Below are 19,338 nucleotides of genomic sequence, written 5' to 3'. Positions count from 1 at the left end.
GCTAGAACATTTTTGCAAATTCCATGAACATGGACGTCCAATTCCAGGGCTACTACCCCATTCAAACTTTGAAACCACACATTAAACCCCGCTCAATAATGAACGTTTATGAATAAAATTTTTAAATTTTTTAAACATATTTTATTGTTCTAGAAAACTGATCGAACAAAAAAGATAAATACTCGAATGGTTCAAGATATTTTTTCTGTAAATGATAATCATTCTAGTGCTCAGTGTAAAAATGTATGTTTGTGTGTGTAAAGCTACTCCACACTAGTTTGATGGGTTGGTAGGTCTATATTTAGTTACCTCATATAATCCAGCTTAAATCTTTTCTCTACCTTATTAATTTGTGTCAAAATACATGTCTAAATAAGACGCGGCGGAAAGTGTGCAAATTTAGTAAGCAGATTTCTACAAGAGGGGGAGAAGTATTGAAAAGATTATTTTCGAGGATTTCATAAAGATTAGTAGGTAAAAAAGCCAAATAATAACAAAATTGCAAAATAAAAGATTAAAACTTTATGCATAGCTATTCTTGAATTTTTACTTTCTCGTTTCTAATGAATTTATCTTATATAAATTAATGTCATAAAGCTAGAGTCTGTATTACATTTAGTAAACAACGAAATTGGATGTTCGTCTGTCCAAAAAGTTTTATTTATTGTATCATTGTTTCAAGCTATTTCCCATTGAATGAAACTAGTATGCTGTTTGTATGAAACCTGAATTTATTAAGTCTCTAGGCACCCAAACACATTTTAATTCTGAAATACAACATCAAATTTATTAGATGGAGGGGTTTAATACATACATTCTCATTAATGCTCAATTAATCCAATTAAAACTGAAATCTTTTTCAATATATCTTAAATATCTTAGATAAATATCTGTAAATTTTACAAGTAGGTGGATTTTTGAAGATTTTAGACCAAAATTAAATGAGGGATAGTTCAATGGAAAACATCTAAAGAGTTAATGATCCTTCATATTTTCAATTCAATTGTATATGCATTAATTAATTGTGTATATAAGCAGATATAATAATAAAACAGGAAAAAAATAAAGGACCCACTATCATAATACAAATGCATTTCGTTGAACTATGCCCTATGAATGTATTGTACATGTTTAAAATGTTTAGGTTATGATTAATAAATATTATATGCTTATGTATTTGTATTTTATTATTGTTACTATTATGCATTGAAACAGGTTTGAATTTCAAACATTGAGGGATAAACAAAACAGTAAATTTGATAAATTTCGAACAAATACAAAATTGCTTTGTTTAGTTTTGTGTATTTCTCTTGTAAAAGTCGACCAAATATAGATTCTATGAAATTGAAATTGAGTGAAATTGTCTTGTCATGTTTCGAAAATTGCTGTGTTGGTGTCTTTACTATAAAGAATCGTGTTGAAATGTTTAATCTAGAAATCGCCCCACCCATGAGTAGAACATGGAAAAAAATTCCCTGAAGAAAGTTTGTCTTGGAAATGACTTGTCTATTTATCGGTTAAAAGGGAATATGATTCTGACAAACAATTCTAAGTGAAAATTTCCCCTCAACACCCCCCCCCCCTTCTTACCCACTTCCCTTTCAGTTACACCAGAAAACAAGTTTTACTCCAACAAAATATTTAATTTTCATCAATTTCAAATGGAACTAATAGGCTGAATAGCAGCCCCTGCTATCTTATGCCTGAAATATCTTGTCAAATGTAGAAATTTTTCTAATTTAAGGATCAGTTTGCTCATCCTTAAATTCCTTCATAACCAGATTTCATTTTACAGTTTGTTTTTTATATGAGAACTTTTTTGAAAGCAATTTTACCCCACTTATAGTTATCAGAATTTAATGATTAATGGCTTATTTTCTTCGTTTTTTATAACCATTTATAGAACATCAAAAAACTATTTCAGTTTTTATTAAAAAAGTACAGTAAAATCAAAAATTCAAAACTTAGGTGTCAACATCTAAAAATGGTTTTAGCGCATTTTTCTCATGCTCAAATCTTCTACCTTTTGCAAGAATGGCTGCAAAACGATTCAAAGTTGAGATACATACTTAAAAATTGATACAGATACTTTTGGGGACATGTACAAGAACATATCAAAGTTTGAAGGCCATATCTCAACCAGGGAGGGAGTACTGGCCCCCCCCAAAAAAACTACTGAAAATCCAATTTTTTCTTGCAAAGGGTAGAAGATTTGAGCTTAAGAAAAATGCGCTAAAACCTTTTTTAGATGTTGACACCTAAGTTTTGAATTTTTGATTTTACTGTACTTTTTAAATTAAAACTGAAATATTTTTTTGATGTTCTATAAATGGTTATAAAAAACGAAGAAAATAAGCCGTTAATCATTAAATTCTGATAACTATAAGTGGGGTAAAATTGCTTTCAAAAAAGTTCTCATAAAAAAAACACACACTGTATTTATTGATGATAAAAGATTCAACTAAAATCATAATCAAATATAATTGTTAATGATGATCTTAAATATTGAATATTTCTTTGGTTTACAATGTTATTTAAATAAATTAATGAAATGAATTTGAGTAAAAAAATATATATTCTTTTTTGTCAGAAAGTTCTAAAATAATCTAAGTGTATATTGTAAAATCATTGATACAAATAATTGATTTAATTAAATTTTAGATTGATTCATTCATCAGTTTTATCAAAGTTTTAATTACACTTTATAAATTAATTACAAAAATGAAATTAAATCCAGACATAGGAGAAAAATAATTAACATTTTTTAATTGAATAATTTTTATATAAACGAGGCCCATTCTCATCATCTTAGTCTATTATAACACACATTTAAGAGAGTTTTGGATAAAAAATAATGAGAAATTCCCCAATCTTAATGATTGACTTAATTATGTGCATGAATAAAAGTGCCTGCATAATGAATAATAATTGCATAAATCTACAATGTCACACATGACTAAAATACCTACTAAGCTAAACTTAAAATGTAAAAAAGCTCATAATTTAAATTTATATGATATTACATTATTAAAATTTGAGTTTTATATGGTTTTCTCTTTGTATTTGTAAGATAGATATATTGTACATATATTATATAAATAAGAAGAGAAATAAATGATCACTTAATTGGGCAAGATTTGTATACATTATTAATTTTTTAAATTTTGTTATTATGAAAAAAAAACTTAATATAAAGTTCTTATGATTCAGTAAAATAAACTTAAAATTTAAACTTATTTCTAATCAAATATTATACTTGAATTTATATCAGCCCTGTCTTGAGTGTTGCTGTAAATGATAAAAAGGAAGTTTATGAAATATTAATAAGTTAAAATAAAGTTAAAGAAACACATCTATTGTACTTATCATTTGGCGTGGGAGGGTAATTTTAATTGTAAAATATTAACACTTTTAATTTTAAATATATGCAATTAAAATTATTTCATTATATATTTGACAACAATGGTTACAACATCCACTGAATGCTTATTAGTATTACGAATGATATTTAATTTGCTCAGTAATTAATTAAATACAAATAAATTTTAGGAACAAAGATATGTCACCTGAAAATATATTTTTTAAATTGAATTATTTAAAAGAAGAATATTAGGACAAAAAAGGGACATTTTGTATTAACAAAGATTATATTTCTAATGATCTTTGTTTGAATAATTTGAGAAATAAGACAAAGTAAATTTTACAGTAGTTGCACTACTAACAATCACTAACTAAACTACACAATATAATTAAGGACCATTAGATAATCACAACGCTTATTAAATATTTCAGTGGAGATGGACGGAAAATATAAAATATGATTTTATACACCCAATCAAAAAAATACACCTTTTATAGGGTTCAAAATTAACAAATTTATGCTTTTTTTGCAACAAATATAATATGATTAACATAAAGTTAGTAGTTTATGATTATTACGTTGTTGGTGCTATTACGTAAAAAGTCTCCTATAAAATATACAATTTGAAAAAATCGTAACAGAATTTTGTTGTTTATGTTATACCTAAGTAAATATACATTTTAAGACGGATTATGAAAAAACTATATAATCCAGAGCTGTAGTATTTTATTATATAGTTTAAGTTAAGAAATAATCTTTGAAACTTAACAACAAAAACATAAGGTAAAACTTTTTAAAAATGACTAAATATTGGCAAATTATTTGTACATGGAGTTGTTAAATAATAAAATATGTTTATTGTATTTATGATTAGTGTCTATTAGTTTAGGGAATGTATTTTTAATATATTATATCATACCATTATTTTTAGGCTGTTTTAATTAAAGATACAATTTAGCAACCAGCAAAATGTGTCATTTCTTTTTTTCCAATTATTCTATTTTTCCTTGTAATTAAGTGATTTACTCATCTTTATATTTTAAACAGTATTTCATCAAAATGCTGTCAAAATATCTTGATGGTTGGCAAAAGTACAATAATTTTACATTTTGCTAGTTGTATGACTGCTGGATGTTCTGTTAAGTACATTTTCCTGGAATGAGTTTATTAAAGATTAGCACTGACTTTTAGAAAAATATTGCTAATAGCAACTTTCATTAAATTTAAAAATTTTCTAAGAGCCATAGCAATCTTTAAAAACTCAGCATTAGTAAATAATGATTTTCTCCTTTTTTTCTTAATTCATATGCTGCTACATGATTGATTGCTGTCAGCTAATTCAATTATGGCCGGAGTGGGATCTTTGGAACGACAATGTTACTGTCTTTGGAAGCTGCTAGCCTGTTTCGAACAATAAAATTTGCAATTGCTTCAGCCACCTAAAATACAATATATTGAGGAAAAAGATTTTTCAGCTTTCACTTTAAACCCCAGTTTTAACTACCCTGACCTTAACAAACAAACAAAAAAACGTAAGATTAATCCCTCTTTCTGAACAATATATTTCAAATAAGTGGAAATGGGGGGAGGGGGGGGCGGGGTTCTATATTCGACCGACCAGACGTTTAGAGGGAAACCGCTAATCATGTTTAGGTACAAAGATCCCAATCAAATTGATCTGACAGTCGAGTTATTTCAAATAAATAACATTCAAACATTTCCTTTTATCAAAATAAATATCAGGCATTTTTAGTTTATATTTGTTATAGTTCATAATAAAACCGCAAGATGACATTAAAGTTGTAACTGACCTTATCTGGCGAATCTTCTTGAATGGCGTGGCCAACTTGAGGCAATACAAGCATCTGGAACTTTCCCTAAATTTGTTTATTCAATAATCATGAATCTTAAGGGATAAGACAATGATCAATAAAATAATATACAATGATAATAGACAAAATTATCATTCTATTAAAATTATTGATTTAAAACTAATCAAAACCAATCAAAAAGTACAAAAAGGTTTTGAGCCAACGAATAAGGTAAGGTGGTTAAAAAAAACTTGAATACCTCTTAAATTTAGTTTACTGTTCCTACCCTCCCTGTCTGATTTCAAATTCAATTGTGAAATGAAATACCTATCAATATTTTACAAGTTAAAAATTAAAACTTTAAACTATTTGAGAAAACTTGTTATTTAAAAATATTTTCACCTGCATTTGTCCGACCATCATATCCTTATCCAATCTGTCAACACCAGCCAACATCAACAGCTTGGCAGAGGGAGCCGCCAAGAAGTTGGCGGTCAAGTCGGCAAACCAACCAGACCAATACGGCTCTGTAATGTAGTAACGGGATGTAGTTTTTTTCCACTTGATATTAATCTTAAAAGAACGTCAATACTCATGTTATTTTGTTAAAACTACAGAAAATCTCTATCTTTTTTTATGAAATGACTTATGACATTTCTTCTTCTTTCTCTTTTATTAACTCTTTTTTCATGTCTTTACAATATTTAAAAACTAGCGGCTACGCCCCTAGAGGCCTCTTGAGGAGGGGAGAGTCGAATTTGATAACCCAATTTCTTATTTTAGATTTAAAAGAAAAAGTAAAAAAGTAAATTTTTTGGGGGGCGAAAAAAAAATTTCGAGGGGGGGGGGGGTGCTCCCCCCCTCCCTAATTATTAATTTTAGTTAAAAAATTTTAATTTTTTTTTTTTTTTTTTTGGGGGGGGGGGGGTGGTTGGGGTGTCCCACCCCCCAAGAAAACAAGTTATAAACCTTCCCGGGACCTATGAGAAGCTACCCTGTTAAGGAGAACCCGATCGGTTCAGCGGTTAGCGAGATCCTTCGGTACAAACAAACACACAAACATCCTGTTACTTTAGTATAAGGAAATGACATTGTTAGCTTAATAAGCTTGAACATAAAAATTGTACATCCCTGTAGTTGACAGATCAATGGCCCATGTGAATGGTCCATTACCAGCAGGTGCGCTCTCGCTGATGGTGATACAATATTGACAACTGGCGGCGACTACCTCCCTCCCTAGAGGCACTTGGGGGTGGGGAGAAGGCGTTAAATTCGACTCCCTCCTCCTCATTTTTTTTTAGTTTTAAAAAGAAAAAGAGTATCTATTAAGAGGCGGGGCAGTCGACCACTCCTTTTTATGTGTAAAAGAGAATCAAATCGGTTGAGCGGATGGCGATATTCTTCGGTACAGACAAAATTAAGAAAGGTGCTAATGTACTATTGCTTCTTTATGGGACAATCAAATAAAAACAACTATTACAAATGTCATGAATGAAAAGGCAACGATGGAGGTGCTTTAAGTAGCGCAGCAATATTGTTTATTTTCCTATTATTTTGTTCTTCCGTTTCTCTTGGTTTTTCTGTCCCAGTTTCTTCATCTTCCTCTTTAATACTGACAAACAAGTTTAATTCAGAACAGTTTATTTTTTTACAGAGAAAGGATCAGAGCTCGATCTTTAAATCGTTTATAGGTGATTTAAACCGGGGCGATTCATTTGGCGCACCATCAAATTATTAATATCAATCTTTAAATCGAATTTGCATGGGTGATTTGAATCGGGCAGTGGCGCGGGCCCGGCGCGCCAATGCCACTCACCAAGTGGCATTGGCGGTTTAAATCAGGGTGATTTATTTAATAAATAAATATTTTTTTTTAATTACTTTAATATTTTATTGCAAAACTATCGTGAAAACATTTTTATAGTTATTTTTAAAATAAATTATATATTAATGTTTTATATAAAATACTATACTGACACGGTATTTTATATAAAATACCTTACTGACACTGCTTAAGTAATAAAGTTGTACTGGCGCGGATCGATATTTTAGTGAGTGCGCAAGCGATTTAACAACACCGCACCAAAAATCTTTTAAAAATCAGGTGCGCTGTGGCTTACCACCAGCGCGCCTACGGTTCACCTCTGAATCGCCCCGATTCAGCGCGGCATAACAATTTAAAGATCAAGCTCAGGTAATTGATCTCGTAATACTGATATTACATAAAGAAACATTACATAAAGACAAAATAAATTTGTAATTAGTAGTACTGAAAACTTGGGGGGGGGGGGGTATTTTTTTTTGGGGGGGTGGGGTAAATAACCCCCAGGGTAGGGGTAAATTTTAAATGAGGGGGGGGGGAAATGAAAAATAATTTGGGGGGTAATCTCCACTTTACCCCCCCCCCCCCCCCCTTGGACGTCTATGGTTATCTTATTTATCCTAATTAGAGATGTAAATCAATTTATCGTCCATTGTGTCATCTCTTAAGATCACTGAGAGAATTTTCTCTTTGCATGGGTTACAAAATCGGAATGTAAAAATAACAATGATGACAACATCTGTAAGTAGCAGTAGCGAAGCAAAATTAATCATGGATAGGATTACGGACAAGAAGTTTTAAAGAGCATTTGTTTAAATCTAGAATTATTATAACTTTCTCACGTATTTTAGATTTTTTACTTTTTTTACATGAGTGACAGACCGATGGACAAAGTAAAATACATACTTTATGTTCAATGTTCATTAATATGGGGAATCTTCAGACACACAAAAATAAGTCGTCTGTCCATATTTTCCATAGCGTTAAGTACTGACTGACTGACCAAGTGAATTATAGAGAAGCTTCACTAATACGTTTAAAAAGGTTATTATCTAACATTGTCCTCAATTGAGACAATAAGTAAAGGTAGATATTCCTCTAAAATTACATATACATATTTTAAAAATTATTCGAATTAATTCCTGTCTGGAGGGGGCTCTGGAGTTAGTCTGGTGGCTGACTCAATTATCTAGATAATAAAGTTTTATCCAATTATAATTCATCCAGTACATCGTCCTGCTACTAAAGAACAAAAGGACACAAAATGTTTTTACTCTTTTTAATCATATTAATTTTGTTATGTGTTAATGAAGGTCAGTCAGATTAATGACCAATCCATTCAAGAGATAACAACCAACATGTATGAAAGTAGTTAACCAGGGGTGTATATTCTGCATGGGAACCCGGAGGGGTCTTACCTACTTCAATCATTTTTTCATCCTAGTTTTTTCCCCGCCTTGGGGAAAAAACTAGGGAGGGGGGGAGGAGGGAAGGAACGAAATATTTTTCGAAGCAGAGAAAAAAATGAATCTTATGCTGAATATACATCCCTGTTAAGGTACTAAAAGCACGATTTTACCTGGTCCTTTTGAGGAGAGGAAATGAGATCATCAATACAGCTGGACACCAACCGTCCATGCTTGTCCTTTATTTGACCTTAACAAAGCATTAAATTCAATAAAAATATCAGTTGTACTAAAAATAGTTTAAGTGCATAAAAATATTCAAATTTTTAAAGTATTGATTAATCACTTTTTTAATTTATCTTATCTAATTCATCATCATTATCATCTTCATTAAACTTTGCATCTACATACTTTTAGTAGTGTACGTCTTGATGTACATCAGCGACTATTTTTATTTCAGCGAAATTTAAAACACTTTAATGCTAATTTGCTGAAACTTAATCCGCTCAAACTTGATACCAAGTTTCAGCAGATTATAATTCCGAAGGGATCCGGGCTAAAAATATAAATTTCCACAGATTTATGGTTTGGACTGCTAGTTCAGCGGATTACTCCTGAATGGATTCAGAATTCAGATGACCATTATAGCTGTCCTATAAGATCATCAAACTATTACCTGGCATGCTCACTTTAGCTGACTCAATATTCCTTGCTTGTCCAGACCTGACACACCATTCAATGGCATGAGACACGGATCTGAACTGCTGAGGACGGGAGCGAAGAAATCCCTAAAGAAAAAAAAATATTAAAAACAGGGGCTGTGATTCAGCCAATTAATTCATTTGAAATCGCCGAAAACTAAATATTTAGTTGGCTAGAGTTGGCGTAAAACTTTGATGTAACTGAAGGGAAGTGGATATAAAAAGGGGGGGGGGTAAGGGAAGATGGTTGTGGGAAAATTTTCACCTAGAATTGTTTGTTAGAATCACTTTCCCTTGTCCCTTATTAAAAATAAGAAGAACGGACGGAAGGACTGGCGAAATGACAATTCTTTTAAAGACCATCTTTTTTGATGTCTTTGGGGACATACAAATGACGAAAATTTTTTCTTAATTGGTGTATGAAGTGAAAGCTATACCAATGCCTTTTTCTCCAAAAGGATTAATAAGATATCAGCAGGTTCGTCTTATAATGTTTTTGGCAAAAGTTGGGGGTATGGATAAGATATGATAAGTTATCAATCTAAGGCAGGTAACAAAAGTTATTTTTCTAAATATCAATTATATAAAAAACGTAGGTAGAAAGGGTTTCATTCTTTAAAAAGTACAAATAATATTTTTCAGTAAAAAAAGATAGGAATTTGATTTTTATGAAATAAACTCTGCTGAATAAACATTTTGAATAACTGGATCAATAGATACTAACTAATAAATCAGGGATAAGCAATAAGCATAAGCAATAATTCTTAAATTGAATAGCATAGCCACTCCACAAGTCACGACATAAAAAACACCATAGATTTTGCTCCTATATCAGCATATTTTCAATAAAATATACGAAAACTTAATTTATTGCAATCAAAAAACTTCAATTAATTAAAAAAAAAACTTACTTATCTTTCCTACATTGTACTTTATCTAGCTACATCTTTATAAAGCTTTTTCCCTATCAGGCTGAATTAGTCTTATTCCATTTTTGATGTTTAGCCATTTCCCTATCTCCGAGTATCAAATTTGGTTGAAAAAATACATGTCAATTCAACGTGAGAGTTAAATCAAGTGAATACAATTTTTTTCGTTTTTTTTAACTTACCCTATTCTTTGTTCATTTGATTTAGTACTACAAGCATAAAAAATAATACCTATGCTTTTTATTGTCCTTTTTGACTAATTTTTATAAGCAAAGCTTTTCTATAATTAGGGTCGATACGTACGTCCGTCCGTCCGTACGTCAGAGACAGTTAGCTCTTTTAGTTAATTTAACTGATTCCTAGGACAACAAAGTACAATGTCAAAGGCGAAGCATCTCTATAATCAAGTCCTAAAATGTAAGTATGTCCTTAAACAATATCCTGTATTTTTTCAACAAATTTTCTTATAATTTTGTTTCTACTATTATACGTTTATATTCTGATTATTCAGTTCTGACACTCTACAAGTGTTAATGTTCATTTGTCCTACCGTTTCAGAACTTCGCTTTTATGGATGTTGTCATCCTTGTTTAGGTAAAGGTATAGATAAAATATTTTAGGCTGTAGGCTATAAAAAAACAAGGATAAATAACACACATAAAAGCATAGCTCAACAAACCTGATAGTCAGACATACGGACATAATTGACATACATAGGTATAAAATGTAACATTTATAATTGAATATCAATTGAAAGGCTAAACGAAATATGAAATTTCAGGCAATGATTTCAAAGTTGCTATGCTTTCTTAATTGTACCAAACTTTTACAACAAACTGACATTCCCAATTGACGATATTATCTGTTCGTACAATTACCTGTAGAAAAGCTTTGCTTTTAAAATATTCATATTTTATAGTACAAATCCGTCGAAATAATTCTAAAAGTCCAGGAATACCTAACCAACAAGCAAAATAAACCTAAAATTATTTTTGGGGCGGATGGAAAGGTCGTTAATTTTACTACGTGTTGCCCCCCAACGACAGCTGAAAATACGTATAGGTTTCGTAATTTTTTTCAAATTTATTTCGTTGTTGGTATAAGCAGCTAAAAGTCTTATCCCTCTGTCTGCTTAATTCATGCTTTAATATAAGTCGAGTTACAAGGAGCATGGGATTTATATGGTGTGCTCGAGAGAAAAATTGTCCCATACCAATAATAATCAAATTCCAAAAAACAGCAAATAAGATAAACTTACATCCACTTTTGACCATCATAAGAAATTCAAATAATTTTCAAAACAGATCTTTAAAAAACATTAAAATTTCCTACTACACAAGTCATCTTATGTTAAATGAACCCCTATACTGAATTAAAATCAGATTTCTTAGATTTCAACTTCTTTTCAATATTTCATGTTATATAAAAGATGAGATAAGATATGAAACCCAATAAAAAAAGTATTTAATAAACTTTAGTTTTCCATAAAAAAAAATAATTTCTAATGAACGCATTCAATAAAACGTCTTATATAAATTTTAGACCGGGATGTTATGAAATTATTGCATTTATTTTTCCTACTTCTAGTATTCAAAATATTATAGCGAAGCTACTCTGCAAGTATATTTTGAATAATAATTAAGAATTTACCCTGTGAACCTTTCTTTTCCTATTTTTAACCATTGATTTCCACACGCTAATCTTTCCTACTTCAAATTCGATCACCTTTGTATGTATGGACAAAAAAATCTATTCTAATACATAAAAGGAGGGACAAACGTCAGACGGGACACTTAACCTAACCTTTTTTAGACCATCTTACAGGTTTTATAATGCATGACCCCTACGGGGAGCTTATATATTATATATATTCATAACTTAACCTAACCTAACCTGTACAGAAATACCTAGCTAACTTGATATTTTAGACACTACTGCATTTGTCCACTTTGACGTTTGTCACTCCTGCGTTTGTGCTGGAAGCCTGTAACTCTGTGAACTTGCCTGCATATGATTCAAGGATTCTAAAGCAGTTCCTTCCACAACATCAATTACAACCAAACCTAAAAAAAAGATAAAAATCAGGGAAGCTCTTCTCATTGGGAGTGGTTCTAAGCTATTTTCCAAGAATCTAAAATCTCCATTTTCAAACATTTTTGTCTATACTTTGTGTGGGAGAAATATTGATCAGTAATTGAGAATATAAAAAGAATTGATGCTGGTTTTTGAACCTCCTATGCCTACATGCGCCTATATAAATAATTCAAGTAAAATCCAAAGAATCAAAACGAAAACTTGAAACAATAAATAAGTAAATTTAGTTCATCTAAAAAAGAGGGGGGGGGGGGAAGGTTTCAATGTTGTAATCAGACCAATACTATAGAGGAGCAATTGCCATGTCAAATATTAGCAGGGTGGGGAAAAACCCAGGGTTTTTCAAAAAAGCCCAACCCAACCCATAAAAACCCTTAAAACCCTGGGTTTTTATGGGTTTTTTAGGGTTTTATTGGGTTTTTTCATTTAGGAGTCAAATACATTTGATATATTGATGAAATATTAATGTTTATGTTGTTGTAGGTAAAAGGTAAGCAAGATTTCACAATAAACTAGATAGTTAATGAAGAAAGCTGGCATTCCGATCAATTATAAACCCTTATTTGCAATGGTGCACAAAATATTTTATTAAGGGGGAGGGTAGGTTAAAAGCTTCAAAACATTGAACCTACTACTCGATTCTTAAGCTGTCAAACCCCCCCCCCCCCCTCCCAGAAATTATTAGGTCTTTTCCTTTTTACATCCCCTTAATAAAACCCTCTGCACGCCACTGTAACTATTTCCTTTCATAAATTGTTATGTTTTAGTTTTAAAAAATAAATTATGATTATGTAATTTACACAATTTATATATCATCAATTTAGTAGCAAAGCGTTTTCTGAAATTAAGCTTTGAGAGAAAGTAATTTCAGAAACATTTGAACAATAAGTAGAGCATCATTTATATAATTACTTCATATTTTTTTATGTTTTTTTAGGTAAAATTTGCTTTAAAATGTTATTAGGTCCTAGTCTTTGAGTAAATAGAGGTTTAATTTGTAAATTTTAACGTGAAATTTCAATGTTTTTTCAAAAACCCAAAAAACCTTGGGTTTTTTTTCAATGGGTTTTTTAAAAAACCCTGGGTGGGTTTTTTTGGGTGGGTTTTTTGTATGCCCACCCTGAATATTAGTGATGTAACATTTTATGGTTTATTCCTTTCTGTTTTAAGTCTTTAAGTCGAGTTTTAAAAAAACATATCTGTGAACCCCCCCCTTCCTCTCTCATTATTTAGGAATATTTTTATTAAAAAGCAGGGTTGGCATTAAAAAAACCCCTTGGTTTAAAAAAAGTGGTTTAAACCATAAAAAAAAAACTTTAAAAACCAAGGTGGGGATGGTTTCCAAAAAAATGTATACAGAGGCCTATCTTTCCAGTTATATCTTTTTATTTAATTATTTTTTTTTAAAAACCTGTTTTTTACCAACCCTGTTAAAAAGCGTGAAAAATACGTACCTGCAACGCCTCCCTCTTTGGCTACAGAAACAGCAACAGCACCCCCAAGGGAGTGACCAACTAATACAAGGCTCTGAATAAAATAACGATTATTACTTTTTCTATAATTGAATTAGGATAGGTCTGTACTTAGAGTTAAAGTTGAACTGTCGATTTCAAACTTGGCATCATTATTCCTGTAACAGTTAGGTAAGATTTAGAAAGCGCAGCAACGGTATAATCGTTATCAGAAAGTACGAAAGTACAGAATAATAAGCGAAATAATAGAAGTATGTCCTTAAAGGGAGTGTGAACGTAAAAATTTCTCATCTGATTATCAAATCTTAACATTTACTAAGCACTTTTCACTACACTGATCAACCAAAAATATCCTATTCACAAAAATATCCAGAAATAATGCCTTGATTTTATAGTATTTTGAGAGGGAAAAAGGAAAAAACAGGGAAAATCTGAACGTTTTTGTTTCTTATAATGTTTGTAGGGATATTTAACTTGTCATATATAGTTGAAACAATTTACTTACTGTTAAGGATTTATTTTATGCTATAAAATTGCCAATTCGTTTTTTTATAACGTAGTAATTAGGTAATAAAGACATATTTTAAATTCGTATTATTGACAAAAAAAAATACCTCACTGTCTACAAATGGTTGAATCTCATAGGTTATATAAAATAATAATATCCTTTTTTATTGTGTTGAACAATAAATAACCCACTTTGGAGAATTAGTTTACACTTTTATCAGACTGTTTATAAAGAAATATTGCGTCTTTATTATTTACAAATTTGTAATTAAAGGTGGGCGAGAGATGGGCCATTTAAAGTTAATTGGATACTAATAAAAAAACTGTTTCTGGCTTTGTTGTTGTATTTAGTTTTCAATAAAAAAATATTGCTTATTTTATCAATTTCTAAGTAACTATACATTGGATTAAAGCAAGGATTATGTTAAAAGTCAGCTTAACTGATAGGAAAAATCTAGAACTATGTGAAAAAGTTTAATTTTAGCTATAATGGGAGAAAAAAGCAATTTAATGCACATTTTATATAATACGGAAAATTTCTTCCTTTCCCCGTACCTTATAAAAATCGTCGGAAAAAGCCGTTTTTTAAGCAAACAAAAGCGCGTTTTGCTCTATCTGTGAGATATTATGAATGAGATAATGTTAAGATTTGATATTAAGATGAGAAAAATTTACGTTCACAGTCCCTTTAAACACTAAAAAACAGTATTCTGTATCTAAGCAATTTTGCAACAAGTTTACATACATTTTTGTTTTGAAATTCCACTTATAAGCTCTGACACTATACACGTGATAATGTTTGTTTGTCTTACCGTATAATTTTAGAGCTTTGCTTTTATGGATGTTGTGATCCTTGTTTTTTTAAAGTCATACATATGTATTTATAAAAGTTTACCTTATGATTACCAGAATCTACCAACTGATCAGCCACACACCTTGAAAAATCATCCAAAACCTTCTAATAGGTTAATGTAATTTTATCACTATAGAAATAGGATTTGATTTTATAGTTTGACAAAATTTATTAAGAATTTGCTTATACTTTTAAAATTGCACTTTCATGATCACATTCGAATTCCAAAGTCTTAAATGAAAATTATGACCAACGTCCAACAAATATCACAATGGACTGAAAAATATGGTTGTAAGTTTATTTGATAATAAATGGAAAAGGGTGATAATAAAAGTTTAAAATTTGGAAGATATTATATTTTGATTTGATGTTTATTTTCCTGACATCTTTGCTGAGTGTTTGAAGGCTCATATCATCCACTGATGCACTTGTTTCACCATGCCCTCTGACCACCAAAATTGCATTTATTTAATATTTAAATCTAGATCATTGTATCATAGCACTGTAGCTGATATCCTAGCCTCTATGGGCTCTGTCCCAGGATGACAAAGTGTGACAACCAACTTTATTTTTTTTAATGTGAAATGTGGTTTTATGTTTTTTCTTAACATTAAAGGTTCCTTAGGCTTCTCCCCCCACAAACTCACAACTAAACCAAAAGAGAAAAAAAAATCCTTTAAAGCTTTAAACCTTTAACACCTACAGTCCCCCCTCCCCCCCCCCCCACTATGACATTCAATAAGGACGTTTTAAGTGTTCCAAAAATATTCTAAAATATGCCAAAAATAAATAAAATATAAATTTCCTGAGATCAATGGCAGCTATCCTACATTCTGCCATACGGAAAAGCTCATCACCAACTTGAAAAAAAAACATTAATGAACGAAAATCCATACTTCTCCATAGCTTTATACATGGGCGCAAGGACGCTGTGAGTTTTAAAATATACTTATAATCAGCTCGTTGTCGAAGAATTTTCACAAAAAAAAACGGAATCTAATTGAAGTCTATACAGACGCCTAGTATTTTTCCATGATGCGTCACGGACTGCCTGACAGACAGACTAAGAATTATAGTGTAGCGTCGCTGGTTAGAAAATTTTTAAGATTTTTGTATTACATTTTGAGAAACATTTAACCGTAAAAGTGAAATTATAAACTAAACTAAAATTTCACACTTTCTAGATAACACCTGTTCATTATTTAAAGTTGTTCAATCTATCATTAGCAGTAATATTGTAAATATATGTAACACTAACAAGTAAACCAGATAAGTCTGACTCACTATTTATTATCTATTGGTCTTATTAATCTCTATGTATAATTAATTTTAAAGATTATTCACTGAAATAAAAAGTTTTCCATGGAGTATAAATATAAGAGTCTTAATCTATCTCTTATATAAGCCCAAAGTAAGCCCGCTATATCCTTCTCCAAGGAGTAATGAAATAAGCTTTTCTATCTATCTCTTACCTAAGCTCCAAGTAAGCCCGCTATATCCTCCTCCATGGAGTAACAATACAAGAGTATCACCAGAACCACGCGAGTAAACTGTAAAAACTCCATCTTCTAAAAAAATGTCATGAAAGTAATGTATTTTATAAAAAAACACCTGCTTTTTGGCGGAAAGGTAATGGGTTTAATTACCACTTTTGAAATTTCAAACACGTTATAAATTTAGTACGAGAACTTAGAAGGGAGAACAACAGCTACATCCCATTACCATAAACAGTTAGGACTACCAGATAAAGGTTGTGATACAAAGAGAGTTGTCTGACATTTGGACATGCAACAATACACTTAAAGTACACTAAAATATGATTTGGGGGCGGCTAGTCTTTTATAAGTTGCCTGTTGTCCAGTTTACTAATTTTAATTGGTTTGCAGTAAATGTGCCCTATAACATTTTTATTGACGTAAATTATTATTTTGACAACGCTAATAAGGACCTACGTAAATATCTTTAAGAAAGGAGACTTCTTCAATTGTATAAATGAAAATTTACACCGAAGCCATAAAATATATAATGATACCTATCCTCTAAAAGGAAAAATTCAGTTTGATCTTGATATTTAAGTATGTGTTGTAACCTAAAAGTTTCAATATAAAAAAAGAAAATTAATTTTCTTTTTAACCTAGGTACCTAAACAAATTAACTCTTTTTGTGCAACAAATATTTTATTTTAATTAATTTCGCATCATACGTCAAATATGCAATGTTTGCCACAAAGTTAAATAGTTTGACGTACATCTTAAAGCTTTTAAATGTCGTTCAAAATCTTTTTCAATTATCACTTGTGTTGACGATAACCTTATCTTTGTCAGAAACTTAGATTGCCTGTAACTGATTACATTTTTACAATAAAAACACCACATTTCATAGTCAAAATCTATGAAATGTGGTGTTCGATTTAAATTGCATTTTTCAACGAAAATCATAGCGGAAACAAAGGGGTAAACTAATACAAGCTTAGCTGTGATTGGTTGTTAAGCTGATTCAGCCTTCTGATTGGATACAGTACATTCGGTACTACGCAAGTAAAACTTAATTTTTTTTAATGATTTTGACTTTAAAAATGGGTATTTTTATTGTAAAAATATAATTAGTTACTGGAAACCTAAATTTATGACAAAAATAAGCTTATAATTTTTTTTCTAGGCCACGTAGATTAATTTTAAAGTTTTCAACATGAGCATTGCAATTCTTTCAAAATTTTCATTGTACATAAAATGTCATTTTAAAATGCCTAGAACTTTTTTGTTATAGAAGCTGAAGGATTCAAATTTGGGGTATTTGGTCTACTTGTGGCAGTCTTTCTCAAAGCGTGGTATTTCTTGCAGGCTTCCTTTAAAGAGGGCCAGTAAAAGGGGACTATCCACAAACGAGAGCTAGTGATTCTAAGCACCTTCCAGCATTGATATATAGTATTTTTTTAGTGAATATACTAGGTTTAAAATTAGGTGTACAAACCAGCCCTGGGGTAAATTCAAAAAATTTGACGAGATTTATTTTTTTATAGGTTTTTTGGAAGTGTAATACCCCCTACAAAAAATGCTGGGCTGCCTATGGCAATAGTTATACTAACATAAAGTCCAACCAATAGGAATGTCAATATTTATCCAGGTTAGGTAAGCATACTATTTCTTCACCCATAGATTTTTATCAACCATGAACAATTAAGTTTTGTTTTGTATAGGTATTAATAAAACAAAGGAATAAATGTATAAAGACAATAAAGAAACTTCTGCAAGGGTAATTTTCCATCAGTATTTTGAACAATAAGTTGACGTAGGTATACAGCATAATATGTTTTTATTAATTTCTATACATATACATCAGAGACACAAAAGGATTAAAACAATAACATTATTTCAATAGGGACAATAAACATTTAAAAGGCATTGTTTAAAATTACAAAATTGATTTGTTTTAAACGCTTTAAAACACAAGGCATTTTTTCTTAAAGCGTCTTGTTGATTACTGAAAACTCCCCCTTCACTCCCCCCCAAGGAGGTAATTTTTAATTGTTTGTTATACTTTAAATCTGATTAGGCCAGGTTATATTGGGTACTAGATAACACCTCAGGATAAGAGTCCCAACTTTATGCATAGAAAAATTAACCCCTTAGTTTTTTAATTATTTTAAAAAATTGGGGGGGGGGGGGGGGGGTTCAGTGCTTGACAAGCACCATGTGGAAAAACACCAAAAATACAAAAAAATTGTTTTACGTTTTAATTTTTTACCTGAACCTGACCATACGAATTATCCCACTAAAGAACATAAATACGGAGGACAAAATTATAAAATAATGATATCAAAAATTCACTGCAGATTCTTATTACTTATATTATCCTAATTACTTTATATGAATCTATGGACATGGAATAAATACATAAAATAGTCAAGTAACAGTCAAGACTACTAAAGTTTAACAGTAGCTTGATTTATAAAAAAATGATAATTTCGCGTTAAAAAAATCACATATTAATATATATGTACATTAGGTCAGAGGAAAGTCTTCCTTTTCACCAGGAAATCTACGCAAAAAAAATGATAATTGTTTGATATTTTTATGCATGAAGTGGTTGTACTAAGCTAATATTAGTAAATCTGACCCTTGGAATAGATTTGGTCCCCTAAGGTGAAAGGGTTTATTAATAATATCTTTACCTCCTTTGAGTTGTTCTTTGGTTTCCCAGTATTTTTTCCACGACACAGGACTGTATGACCGCCGCCTGAAGCTGCCGGGCCGCCGTCTACCGGTCGGGGGAGCTGTTGGCGGCAAAACACCCGGCGCCGAAAGGCGGGGAGCCGCCATTGGCAAGGCAGCGCCGGCGGCTCCGCCACCCAGCACTTTGCGCTGAAGGTTAGACATTGCCTG

At 30.9% G+C, this 19,338-nt stretch overlaps 1 protein-coding gene across 3 annotated transcripts; it reads right to left on the bottom strand.

The window, feature by feature from the left end:
- Positions 1 to 765: 765 nt before the first annotated feature.
- LOC145329570 (protein phosphatase methylesterase 1) lies at positions 766 to 19,337 on the bottom strand. 3 transcript variants are annotated; one of them, XR_013882963.1, is made up of 16 exons: positions 19,128 to 19,337; positions 16,429 to 16,524; positions 15,766 to 15,816; positions 15,338 to 15,405; positions 14,999 to 15,040; positions 13,579 to 13,651; positions 12,035 to 12,093; positions 9,077 to 9,188; positions 8,574 to 8,650; positions 8,140 to 8,183; positions 6,721 to 6,787; positions 6,309 to 6,364; positions 5,575 to 5,704; positions 5,173 to 5,238; positions 4,623 to 4,800; positions 766 to 4,514 (listed from the first exon to the last, which is right to left on the bottom strand). XR_013882963.1 is itself a non-coding variant. In XM_080173845.1 (15 exons), exons 1-15 carry the CDS (start codon positions 19,330 to 19,332, stop codon positions 4,705 to 4,707), a joined length of 1,242 nt encoding a protein of 413 aa, XP_080029971.1. In that variant the 5' UTR covers positions 19,333 to 19,337; the 3' UTR covers positions 766 to 4,704. The 3 variants fall into 3 exon arrangements, 1 of the variants encoding a protein (XP_080029971.1); XR_013882964.1 differs by having other exon boundaries at positions 4,628 to 4,800; XM_080173845.1 differs by having other exon boundaries at positions 766 to 4,800.
- Position 19,338: the final 1 nt, after the last annotated feature.

Source organism: Acartia tonsa, chromosome 10 (assembly GCF_053477335.1).
Source record: "Acartia tonsa isolate MP-2025a chromosome 10, ASM5347733v1, whole genome shotgun sequence".
In the NCBI taxonomy this organism is placed as follows: Eukaryota; Metazoa; Arthropoda; class Copepoda; order Calanoida; family Acartiidae; genus Acartia; species Acartia tonsa.
Note: the sequence above shows the minus strand (reverse complement) of the source record. Positions and strands in the feature narration are given on the sequence as shown.

Coding starts and splice junctions, on each gene's coding strand:
- LOC145329570 (XM_080173845.1), bottom strand. CDS start 19,332: ATGTCTAACCTTCAGCGCAAAGTGCTGGGTGGCGGAGCCGCCGGCGCT. Junction 13,652..14,998: donor TAGATTCTGGTAATCATAAG/GTAAACTTTTAT, acceptor TATTTTATTCAG/AGCCTTGTATTAGTTGGTCA. Junction 5,239..5,574: donor TGATGGTCGGACAAATGCAG/GTGAAAATATTT, acceptor AAACAAATTTAG/GGAAAGTTCCAGATGCTTGT.